Below are 13855 nucleotides of genomic sequence, written 5' to 3' on the forward strand. Positions count from 1 at the left end.
CCATTATTTCACTGAGTAATAATCTCCGTTTGTTTGAACTAATGCGATCTTTACTATAATTTTTTTGAGACTTTCGAATTTTCATGAAAGTGTCTCTCTGAGAAAGTCATGTCTCATCTCTCTGAAAAAGTCTTGTCTTGTCAAATAAATCAAGGAAGTCCTAACAAAAACTGTTGGTGCCCTCCTGTAACGTACTCAAATTCAATAAGTACAGTATCTCCCAGTTGGTGACCATACTGTGACAGCCACCACACACAAAACTCCCCCACTTACATTTCACTGGCCATCATTTACAAAGTGTTTCTCTTTTAATCCAGTTTCAAATCAAGCTACTTCTTCTGGTGCCACTGTAACCCAGCCAGTTTAATCTCAGTTGAACTTGTGGTCTCTGATGACCTACTGTGTGGGTTTCCTCTTCTAGTCCAAGACTGGGAAATCTAGTATGTGCCAGCGTGAGTTGGTGTAAGTTTGTGCATTTTGACATGGAGAGGCAACGTGGTTGAGGTTGGTTTTGTCTTACTTGTATACCCAATGTGCTCTGCTTACGCCTCTACAAATCTATAATAGAACAGGAGGGTACAGAATATTAAAGAATGGATGGTCCTATTTTATACATACATTCTCAGGTCCAATTCAGGGTCAAGAAATCTGTCCTAGCAGAAAAGGATGTAAGTCAGAAAACACTCTGGACAGGGTGCATGTTCATCACAGGCTCCATTCGTGTACACTCTCACACTCACACTCAGGCCAGTTCAGAAGGGCTAATTCACCTATACAAGTCTATGGGGATGTGGGAGTATAGTTGGAGATGAAAATCCATGCAATCACAGGAAAAACATACAAAATGTATACAGATTACAACAGCGGGCAAGATTCAAACCCAGGCTGGTAGACCTGTTAGTAGCTATAAACACTGCACCACCCAGTACTCTTTTACTTTCAATGGGTGACATTTGCTGTCTCATTCTAGAAGTCTCCTTTTTCTTATTAGTTTACTCACCATTACTGATTGGCTAAGGAAGATGTATTTTATGTAATATTTTTTCTTGCCTTGGTGAATCTTTTTACCCCTTTCTTTTTGTGCTATTTCTATTGTTGCTGTTGTACTAACAATACAGAACTATGCCCTTATCTAGCAGGCTGAATTACATAATATACTGTATTTAAAACAGTTGCCTTTGGTAGCATTTAACAATATTAACATTACTGAATGTGACACCACTTGTATATATGTGTCTCTGTAATATTGAATCTGTAAGTGATAAATGAAAGCCAATGAGTTTCCAGTTACACGTGATGTGACCGTTTGATTTATGAGGTATACTACAATTCTAACCTGATAGCAGATTAACAAAGAAATGACCCATACATAGGAAATTCACTTACATGCAATGCAGTGGCTCAGTTCTCCGCGCCCACTGATGTCAAGGGCAACATAATAAAAAAGTGTTTACTGGTACTGCATGAGAGATTTAGTGTCCTCAGCTCAAAACCTGTTTCTAGCCATTGCCTGTGGAGAGTTTAAATGCTCTTCTGATGTCTGCAAGATTTTTTTTCTTCTGGATGTTCTGGCGTCCACATCTCAAAGACTTCTGTTTATGTCTGACTGATGATTCTTTTGAGCCTATTGCTGCCAGGATAGGCTCCAGCCTCTTGTGACTATGAATTGGACTAGAATGGTTTGAGAAGTTATCTATATGTCATGTTTCTAATAACATTCTGTACAGGATCTTGCCAGCTAGAGTTCAGTTAGGGGCTACCAAACTTGAAACTGTCTCTAATGTGTAATCAAAAGTTGGAAATACCAGTTCACTCAATCTTATTTTCCAATCAACAAATAAAGACTGGCAAAACAACGGCATATTCATCTATCTATACAACATGTTTTTGCATAGCACTCTCCACTGAGTGCAGATGCAGACTGCTGTGAACAATTGGTTAAAATACAAGTACAGATTATACTACAGGGTAATTATTAAATTCAGAACTGGTATACATATAAATGCAGATTTGTTAAAACACACAAAGAACATGGTAGAAACTGATTAAACATAAATGGAAACCAACAAACCAACAGTTATTTTCGGACTCAGGGAGGTCTAAAACATTGTGATTAATCAAAATCTCAAAATGGAATTTTTGGAGGATTCCAATACTTTCCCTATATAGTGTAACCTCTAGATACAATTACCTCTGTATACGAGAAATTCAAGATAAGAGGAAAGTATGAGCGAAAAATTCGGATCTAAATACGAGCATTGGCTCGCGTAACGAGCCACGAGCCAGGCTGTGGTTATGCGTGACGCGTTTCCCGATCCACCTCGACTCGGGGATTCACCCAAGCTGACGCTGCCAGCCCGTCAGCTCACTCAGTGTTCCTTGTTCTCCCATAGCGTGAGGACCTACGCGTTTGTGCGCTTGTAATTTCATTGTTTCGCTGTAGTAGTTCGCTGTATAAGCGTATCCAAAAATATCACGGACATGCAGACGGAGAATAGGAGACGATTGCCCGCAAGAGGGGAGAGAGAGGGAGAGAGAGAGAGAGAGAGAGAGAGAGAGAGAGAGGCGCGAGCGAGAGAGATAAGGAGAGAGAGAAACAGAGAGAGAGAGAGAGACGCGTGCGCAAGCGAGAGAGATAAGGAGAGAGAGATGCGCACGAGAGAGAAGAACCATCAGCTCAGTTATGCTCACATGACGCTCAGCAGACAAAGTGTATCCATACTATTTGTACTGTAAGACATCGCTCATTTTATCAAGTCAAAATTAATTAAAAAATTTAGCTCGTCTTGCAAAACTCTCGTAAACCAAGTTACTTGCAAACCGAGGTTCCACATGTATATATTACTTATCAATGTTATTTGTTAGGAAAATTGATTTTTATGTTGATATTTTAGGGGGTGCGGAACGGATTAACTGGATTTCTATTATTTTCAATGGGGAAGTTTGTTCTAGATACGAGAAATTCGCTATACAAGCTCAGTGCTGGAACGAATTAAACTCGTATCTCGAGGTTCCACTGCACTTCATATACAAGAAAGTCAGGGGGGTCTAAAAATGTCGAGATTCATCCAAATGTCGACATTGAATCTTTGAACAATTACAATACTTTTCCTATACTTCGTATATGAGAAAGCAAAAAGAGATACTCAAAATGAAGTCACAGATCTGGAGACATCAGACAAATCTTGGGTTTCCGATAGCAGGTTCTGTGCTGGCTGTCCAATCTGAAATTTATCTATCTATCTATCTATCATATACTGTAGCATCCTTCCTATCAATAAATAAATTTATTATACATTGAGTTTCATATTTATTATTTAGCACCTTTTGGACTTTCAACATAGGGGAATCATGTAAACTATGGAGACATGTGAGTGACATGACAGCAGACTCCCAACCTGTCTGCATGTTCTCCCTGAAAGATCCTTATCGCAAGGAACAAAGGGACCTCCAAAGGAATAGCATGATTTCACATAGTAGCAGTTTAGAAAGGGACGTGGCTGCTGGTAGAAGTCTACAATGATGGCTCTTGGTAGGTTAAAATGCCTGGTGAGCCTCTTAACATCATGAGCAAAAAAGTGTAAATTATTTATAAGTAATGTACTATTGATGAAGTCCTTTACTCTTCAAAGATTTCACAGCATATATACAGTACAGTACACACAGTATATACTGTTTGAACACATAACCCTAATTGGTGATTATTGATGCCAAACCAAGGAGATGAATGTCATATTTTAATAATTGACATCTCAAATAATGAGTCACAAATTATTATTTTTTATTATAATCCACAGCAGGATCTATCAAATACATTTTAGTATTGCATTTGTTTCTTTAATGGAATGAAACAGTTCTTCTGCAGCTTGCTCTGAATAGCCTTTCTGCATTGCTCTTCTGCTGCCCATATCAATATGTTAATCTATCCTTACTTTGGTTGTCCTATTTTGGTTGATCATTTTGTCTTTCGATTTTAAGGTTTTTGCTCTTGATGTTAGCCTAATCTAATGAACTACTTGTTCATTTGTCTGTAAATCTTATGCCATCATGCAAAGTTCATACACATGCTTTTCAACTTGTGTACATCTACAGTATCTATATATATCTTCATGTTGATTTCAGGCTTTATAAATCCCAGTTTCGTACATCAACTTTAGCATACACTCAAATGCATAAAATGTAAGAACAAATCTTTTTGTACAATTGCTTTTTTAAACGAGGCCCCGGGTTCAAATCATGCCCTATGCCCTGCCTGTGCATGCAGGGGTCTTGTCTGAGTACTCCAGTTTCCTCAGTGGGTGTTATGCTGACTGGCAACCTGAGCAAGTATGCCCTATGATGGACTGCCACCCTGTGTATGACTGATCACGTCAGTCCACAGAAACTTCACTCACACATCTTCTGGCAAACTGGAGTTGATTTTATTTCAACAACCACACTTGCTTTGGCACTCTCCCAAGACGTGTAATTCTGTGAACCACAGGAGTTATTATTGGTTATGCACAGTTTGTCCTATTGTAGCCATGGAAGGCTGAAATTAATTTAGAGACACCATAGGTGACTTGTTCCCAGACATTATGTTTTGAAAAACCCCAGTGAATAATTGTGCCATGTTGTTTGCATTTCTTTGTAATGGACTCCACTGTGGCTTTGAGAGTTTTTAGCAGAACTAATTGTTTCATTCTCTTACTATGATTTGTGCTTTTCAATAATCATATCATGGATTTGCTTTAAATCTTCCTTAATCTTCTGACAGATAAGCTGGATGATATCCCAGAGATGGATGTATTTAGCTGGAAATCACGTGGTACGCTATATTTAAACAATAGTCAGACTCTTTTTAGTTATGTGATTTTTAAAGGCAACTGGTTGAATTAGCATTTACTTTAGTGGCCTAGAGCAAAGGGTTGATTTAAAAACAATATCATAGTTTTTAGTATTGGAAAAAAAAATTGAAAATAGAAAAAAAAGAAAAATAAATTCCAGTTCAAAGCATCTGAATTTCAAGTTTGATACAAATAAACTGGGACTAGAATGAACACAATGTTAATGCACTGTGTAATGAATTAAGATCTCCGTATTCTATTTGATGATAAAGATGTCAAACATATTGCTCACTCCACGCTTAAACTAAATAATTCAGTCAGAAAGTCCCCAGGATAATTCTGATGTTGCACACCCAGAAGATCGTGAATCCTTGAAATCTGTCAAACTAACAAAACAGGTTAGGCTGTCCACTGTATTACATATTTTCTGTATCTTACACTGTGTGTCTTTTTTGTTCTTTCCTTATCTCTGAGGTTAATGTAACTTTTCTACAGGCACTTTGCAAACCCTCTGTTAGCTAATATGAGGTGGTGCAGCCTGACTTTAATAACCCAAGTGTGCTGGCCAGTCTGTTGAGTTCCCAGCATGCCAGTTGAGTCCAGCCGTGTTCCACACACCATCCCTCTGTTTGTGTTGCTTAGCACCAGAAACATCAGGTGTCACACAGGGCTTTGTCAAGACCCCTGCCTTCATGTGATGCGCGCCAGTTTGGTGGTGAGAAAAGAAAGCAGCACATGAAAGAAGGGAAACTAACTGCAAATTTTTATGAGGTGGCTGACCACCAGTTCAACTGACATGACAGCTACAGTATATGCAGGAGCCTCCCCCATTATACTTCAGTGGTGGTTGTCATCTTCCCTTTTGCTAATATACTATAAGCCATAAATTCTGATGTAACCCTTAGGCTCATTTCTGCCTTTCTTCTTCTTTCTGCTTGCATTTTTATTTTAAAATTGTTAGCTTCTCCAGCCTTCCTGAGAATTCACGTCAACATGTAAAGGCCTCAGCTATTTGTTCAGTAAGATTTTGACATAAGAGTGTCAAAGAAAGAGAGTGTCCATCTGGTAAAACTTTGAATTGGTGAAAGTGAAAAGTAAAAGTGTGCTACATGTCCTGTATGAATGGCAGATACTGAGCATTGAGCTTTATTTACAGGCTGGCTGGCTGTACTGACCTGGCTGTCTCCAAAGCACCGTGGCATCAGTTTCTTCTATAAAAGACAAAAGAAAACAAGCAGCAGACAAAGTAACCAGTCAGCAATCAAAACAAAGCAGAAATTGCAGAAGCTACAAAAATGAAAAACCCCAACATAAACCAGTTCAACCACCACAGAAAGAGCTCTCCTAATAACTGCTTTAAAGTTTCAAACTTGGAAAGAATTGTTCTTATTAAATTTCATCTGGAAAAGGAGCATTTTATGGTAATAAAGAACTGGCAAATCTTTTAGATAGTTGGGCTGGAATGGTTTGTTGCTGATCCATTTTACATTTAATGAGAAATATAAGAATGGATAGTGCATTCCCATATGAGCGCCTTGGGAGTGAAACTATACCAAATATGATGGTAAATTTTGAGAGGCAGTCCTGGGAAGCTTTTTCAAAGAAACTAAGGGCGTCTTACAGTAGAACAAGTTACAATATAAAAATTATATTAACTAAGTACCTCATAGACCAACAAAGTCACAGAGAAATGAATACAGGGCACCCAGCCAGATACAACTGGCAGAATATAATGTTCAAAAATCCAGTCACACCATTCATTATTAGATAAGGTCCTGTAGCAAGCTGGCAATCTGTGCAGTCTCAGCCATCCAACTGACACGGATGGCGGTCACAGCTACACTATAAACAGTGTGCCTCTACTTTGTGTGCTGGGTTTGGATCACAGTTTAGCCTTTCAATCACACTCACAATCAAAGAATTGGGCCTTCAGTTTACAATTATACCCTGCATATCCTTGTTTTTCACAAAGTACCCATCACAAAGATGCAAAATCCACTTTGACTTTATTGCACATGTCTGATTTTCTCCTTTCTGTACACACCAGGTAGCTTCACAGATTGCACTGCCATGGCCTCCTTTCACATTATCACAATGATTTAACAAGCTAAATGTTGTTTTTTTTTCCTATACAGTCCTTATTGTGCCAATTCACAATCTTCCAATGCCATTCTGTAATGATTACATTCTCACACATTAATTGCCATCTCAATCTTAACAGTCTTACTAGTCTGGTGCCTATCACACAGAGACTTACGGAGGGACTTCCCAAATTGTTTGCATAGTCACAAACCTACTATTATAAGATTTAACACCACCTTTGTCATATGATGCCAGTTACACTAATTTACAGGAGAAAATGTTTCAGCGCTTCTGCACTTTGAAGTTCACAAATCACCAGGAAAGTCATAATCACACATTGGACATAAATGCTTTGATGAGAACATGCCATTCAACTCAGTCATGCTCACCAATCTCTAGTCACCTAACTCTTTAATTAATAATAATTTAAACACTGTGACAGAGCTGCTATCTGCTGCACAGCCTAGCAGCGTATGGCACATATTAGTGAAGGAATACTTTCTCATGTTTGTGAGAAATTTACTCTCAATTGACGTTTATCTGCGCCCCTGTGTTCTTATTGAAGAGCTAACTTTAAAACTATCAACTACTTACCATCAAAAGTTTGCACAGAATGCATATGTTTAGCTGTTAATGACATCATCATTTGTTTAATAATATTTTAGTTCAAATCTTTATAAAAACACCAATGAGGAAGAGCACTGCACAAAGAGAAACCGGTACACCTTTTTAGCATTAGTAAGAACAAAACCATCCCTTCAACCCTGTTTGTTAGAGCAGGAAGTCTTACTTGATTTCTAATTAGCAGTACAGACTTTATGAACTTACTTTAATGAGAAAATTAAAAATATAAATCCCAGAACTCAGCATCACAGTGCAAACCACACACTAGCTTGACAGATCATGTCTCGCATTGCATTCAACACTTTAGAAATTTTAATCCTGTAACTGAGCAGAAGTCTTGACTTTAATTTCTAAAATGAAATCTACTACTTCTTGTTCCTTAGATTCAGTGCCAACAAAGCTAATAAAAAGTGCAATGGATGTTCTTGCAGCACCTATTCTTAACATTATTAATAGTTCATTATTGCATGGCACAGTACCTGATGCACTAAAATTGTTACTTAAAAAGTCAGACCTAGACCCACATACACTTAATAATTATAGGCCTATTTCAAATTTACCCTTTCTCTCTAAAATACTAGAAAATCGCCAATCAGCTTCAGTCACAGCTTACGCATTACAATTTACTTGAGAAATTCCAGTCTGGTTTCTGCACTGCTCATAGTACAGAAGCGGCACTAACGCGGGTTGTAAACGACATTCTGATATCCTCTGATGAAGGAAACTCCACTGTAATTATGTTGTTAGACTTAAGTGCAGTGTTTGACACCACTGACCATTCTATTTTACTGCACAGGCTAGAAAATTACTTTGGACTTGCAGGCACTGTCCTTGCCTGGTTTAGTTCTTATTTACCATATTGATTCCAGTATGTACACAAACATGCTGATAGTACTCCATCTTTATACACATAAGTGAGATATGGTGTTGCGCAGTGCTCAGTACTGGGACCTTTACTGTTTTCACTTTACATGCTTCCACTAGGATCTATCATTAGGAAACATAATGTTAATTTTCACTCGTATGCAGATAACACCCAGTTATACCTTTCATTTAGATCAAATGAAGTTTCTCCGATGTTGTCTTTAATTAGTTGTGTTAGTGAATTAAAGGAGTGGCTGGATGAGAACTACTTGTCTTTAAATACAGATAAAACAGAGATGTTGTTAGAAGGAATGAGGCTGATCACAACAATATTCTGTCATCATTTAACTCAGTAGGAATCACTATTAATTTTACTGAATCAGCCTGCAATCTAGGAGTTATCTTTGACTCTTAAAGCGCATAATACAAAGTTGTCCAAATCATGTTTCTTCCATCTTAAAAATGTTGGGAAATTAAGGCATCTTCTAAATGAGCAGGATTCTAGGAAATTAATTCATGCATTTATTTCTAGTAGGACTGACTACTGCAATGCTGTTCTTTATACAGCCTCCAGTTAATCCCAAATGCTGCTGCAAGAGTTATTACAAGAACAAGAAAATACGAACACATAACTCCAGTTCTTAAATCCTTACACTGGCTCCCGGTTAAGTTTAGGGCAGATTTCAAAATCCTCCTTTTAACATATAAAACATTAACTGGCCAAGGTCCGGCTTACTTGTCTGAACTTATCATGACTTACAAACCAGAGCACACATTAAGATCTGAAGATGCCAGTCTGCTTATGATTCCAAGGATTAATAAAATAACAGTGGGAGGTTGAGCTTTTAGTTACAGGGCCCCTAAACTATGGAATGGTCAGCCTGCTACTATAAGAGATGCCCCTTCGGTCTTAGCTTTTAAATCCAGGCTGAAGACTCACTACTTCAGTTTAGCATATCCTGACTAGAGCTGCTGATTAACTGTATGAACTGCATCTCTGATGTTAGTCATTAGCACTAAAACATAAATAATAAGATCGTTATAATTTGTTACTAACCCTCACCTATTCTTTTTCTCTTCTCAGTACTCATATGTGGCACATGGTGCCACTGCCCACCTGCCAAGTTATTTTGCCTGCCTAAATTAAAATCATCTCTGATAGAGGATTGCAGGAATATTTGCGTAGAGGGGTCCTTTCATTGGATTGGCTGGTCCAGCACTATTTATATATGGCTAATAGGCGGAGGCAGCCTGATGGCCGAGTTCTCCAGGACTCTGAACAAATCCAAATCGTATTATGTAGTATATTCTATTGTTGAATTCTGATCTGTACTTGTAATATTTCTATTGCACTATTATTTTGTATTGAGGATTACCTGAGTTCTGTTCTGTGTATTGGATTATAATTATCCCTTTATTCGACACCCACTGCATGCCCAGCCTACCTGAAAAGGGATCTCTTTTTCAACTCCCTTCTCTAAGGTTTCTTCCATTTTTTCACTAAAAGGATTTTTTGGGGACTTTTTCCTTGTCTTCTTAGAGATCAGGGCTTGGGGGCTGTCAAGAGGCAGGGCCTGTTAAACCCCATTGCGGCACTCCTTGTGTGATGTAGGGCTATACAAAAATAAATTGTATTGCATGGTATTGCATTGTTGTTCTCCCCATGTCTGCATGGGTTTCCTCCGGGTGTTCTGGTTTCCTCCCACAGTCCACAGACATGCAGGTTAGGTGCACTGGCAATCCTAAATTGTCCCTAGTGGCTCACTGCCCAGGGTTTGTTTCCTGCCTTGCGCCCTGTGGTTGGCTGGGATTGTCTCCAGCAGACCCCGTGACCCTGTAGTTAGGATATAGAGGGTTGGATAATGGATGGATGGTATTGTATTGTATACTAAATCTAGAGCATCTGCTGTTCCACCAAGTTCAGTGTCATCAGCAGACTTAATCAGCATGTAAGTTATATTTTCATCACAACATTGCACCACAAGGTGCAGTGGCCCCAGCAATGATCCCAGAGGGACACTATTCTTAACATTATAGAATTTAGAAAAACGCCCTCAAATCATAACCCTTTGCTTTCTGCATTTGAGCTTGTTTTGCTCTTATCAACACACTTCTGAATGTGAAATTCTTTGATCACATGTATCTCAAGCAGTAATTAACTTAAAACCTTTGTTAAAAAAATAATAATAACAATATGTTTGTGCCCCTCTGGCCAAATTTTTTTCTTGTTTTTTTTTCTTAAAGTTTGTGAAACACAACACCCTCCCTCCCCCCAAACATCTAAATGGTTGACTCTTGACTCATATACTCATACCTAATGTGCTAAATTTTGTATTCAATAGTTTGTTCCATTAATTTACTTGTGATATACCTGAAGCCATTGGTCTGCACTTACAAGTATCAACCTGATTATATTTTCTTTATAAGGGAATGACATTTGCCAATTTTAAGTCTTAATGAACTTCCTCAGAATGCAATTAATTTTGAAAATAGCTATTAAAATGTCACCTATTGTATATATATATATATATATATATATATATATATATATATATATATATATATATATATATATATATATATATATACAGTATATATATATATATATATATATATATATATATATATATAAAACAAGTTCTTGAAGCATGCTTGAATAAATATTATTTTATTCTGGTGATGTATTTGATTTCTGTTCCTGATAACTCAAGCAGATCTTCTCTTTTTCTCTCTGTAATCTTCAAATCATCTAGTACTCCATTTTGACTCCCTGCAGTTTCCAGAAGACTTCCAATTTCTTCACAGGTTACTTTAGAAGGAAAGAAGAGTCAAGAGCATTTGCTTTTTACTTTTTTTTGTATTATATTTCCCTTACTATTCTTAACACACTTCTCCTACACTTCGACTGTTTCATTGCTGTTCATTCATACATGAAATGCCTCTGACTTTATGCACAGACCCACCTACACCATTTTATGCAAAGTCTCTCTGCATGTTCTCAATCTCACGATTTTATGCTTCATGTGAACTCTTAGTGTGAAATTTTAATCACACTCATTTAGAAGTTTTTGCAGCAGACATGCACTTAAACAACACTAGATAAATAATTTTGACAAATCCTTCATGCCAACTACCTATTTATTGGTTTTCTGAACCTACATTTTCCAAATTTGAATTGATACTAGCAGTGTGGCATGCAAAGGAGGAACTAAATTGTATACTTTGTCTGTCCTCCTGAATGTATGCTTAAAACATGTAAACCTGTTCATTACATGACTATGCACTGTTGTCAATTAGTTTAAAATACATGTTCTTAAGATATGTGAAGAAAATGTGGTACAGAGAGGAAATCTAAACCTACTGTACACTGGGAAAACAAGCAGACTCCACAAAGACAGTGACAGAGCTGGGCCTGCAACCCATGTGTCAGGGACTGTGAAGCAGCAGCATAGATGGAAGCAGAAGAAAGATGCTGGCAAGCAAAATTAATGAGTACCTGCAAGGCAAAGAAAGACAACCATCCACTGCGAAATAAATATGGATTTATCCAAACTACAGAAGGATAATGCCTCTAAGCATTAACTCTCATTACTCAAAACAGCTCAATAATAAATGCAAATGTCACTGCGGTGGGCTGCTGAATAGATGGCTAATGTGACAGGGCTGTTCATAATTAGAATATTATATCCATCCATTCATTTCTTAAATGTTACATATCAATATATTCACACATGTATTGAAAACCAGAAAATATGGTAAACAACGTCTAACAGAGTGAAAGGCTATTTGAAAGATCCTTGGCTCCCCACCAAGGTATGTATGTACGTATGTGATATATGTACTGACACACTTTGTGGAATAATAATGCACATCAGGATGAAATGTTTTATAGCCATTTTTAGACAAACCTATGACTATAAATACGGCACAATACTGTCTATCTATCTCAACAGAAAAGTAGTTGGGTATAGCTACATAAATATATAGTGCATTTCATATCTATCCACACTGTACAATAAGACTAGTCAGATACAGATGCAGAAGTCTGTTATACAGCACCTTTCACGACTTTTCATATAACTTCATATCAAGCCAAGTTTCTTCCTGGGGATAGGTAGATAGATAGATAGATAGATAGATAGATCGATAGATAGATCGATAGATAGATAGATAGATAGATAGATAGATAGATAGATAGATAGATAGAAGTTATCTATCTATCTATCGATCTATCTATCTATCTATCTACAGTATCTATCGCAAAAGGCTAGTTAGACAATGAAGAGCCATTGTCTTTTATTTCTAAGAGATACAGAATGTAATTTAAATTGCCACAAGGGTAAAAATTCCAACAAAAACAACTCCATTACCTGAATGCTACACAGATCATGAACTAGTTGTGCCTGCTCTGAACTTCACAGTCTGAATCTCTGGTACAAACGACACTCTGATAGGAGAGGAACACATTATAATAATAACTGCTCCTGAGTGCTTGATAAGATGCCTTCACAGAAGAAAAATGAGCTGAAAGAACTTCCATGAATGAAGATATCTGATAAGCTTACTATTTGCAGAATGTAATTTTAAAGAGCACTGATCCAGAGTGTGGCAGCGCCTTTTTATCAGACATTTGCCATCTTCTGCCCTGATTCACTTTGAACATTCAGATGAAGCTGTTTTATAATCTTCACCTTTTTTTCAGTGGGCCCTTGAATTTCTAAATGCGACCAATAAAGATTCCAAAAAGCACAGGTTTTAGTGGAAGGTGCAGCAATGCTATACCCAGAACTAATCACTTTATGTAAGGCTTACTTTACAGAAGGACTCACCAGCACACACATTCTGTATCATGATTACTGCAGACAACCTTTTAAGGCTATAACTTCAAAGTCAATGAAACCCTGGATTATGAATCTAAACTAAATTGCAGAATAACACTGATCCAGATTTCCATCAATGAGAAATGCATGCCTGTTGCAGTGTAAGATCCTGGAAAGGTTTAGAAAAGACAGGCTGCTTGTGGAGTGAAGTCAGCGATCAGAGACTGCAGGCTACCCATAAGGACCACAGTGTAAAACAGTTTACTGACTGACTTGTATGAGAAAGCTAGACTGAGGACTGCCTGGAATGGCTGTTGGCTGTTGGTAACTCGTCTGTCTACCACCGAGGCTGAACTGAATCCCAGCTGATAGATCTACGAGGCGGGATCCCCATAAGTGCTCTTCTTCCACTGTCAGAGGAAAAATACAGTCAGGTTTCCAGGGAGAATTCAGTTAAAACATATTTTGTGGATTACCAATAGCATATTCCTCTCAGCCAGACAGTTTGGGCTTATGTTTGAATTCATTCACTGTTGCTAAATGCAAGCATTTTGTTCCATTTCTGTTACAAATATTGTGAGTGGTAATTATTAGTTGTTATTGGCTACATATTTTATATGTGTGTATGTTAGATATGCC

The 13855-nt window shown here is 37.6% G+C and overlaps 1 protein-coding gene across 1 annotated transcript in view; it reads right to left on the reverse strand.

Moving 5' to 3' along the window:
- LOC120524385 (limbic system associated membrane protein) overlaps window positions 1-13855 on the reverse strand; it is an 851776-nt gene that overhangs the window by 26197 nt on the left and 811724 nt on the right. Inside the window, exon 10 of the mRNA XM_039746241.1 lies at window positions 6002-6037. Within this exon, the coding sequence (XP_039602175.1) occupies window positions 6002-6037 (36 nt within the window). The remainder of the gene's footprint in view (window positions 1-6001; window positions 6038-13855) is intronic.

The sequence above is a fragment of the Polypterus senegalus genome, chromosome 2, assembly GCF_016835505.1.
Source record: "Polypterus senegalus isolate Bchr_013 chromosome 2, ASM1683550v1, whole genome shotgun sequence".
Taxonomy (NCBI): domain Eukaryota; kingdom Metazoa; phylum Chordata; class Cladistia; order Polypteriformes; family Polypteridae; genus Polypterus; species Polypterus senegalus.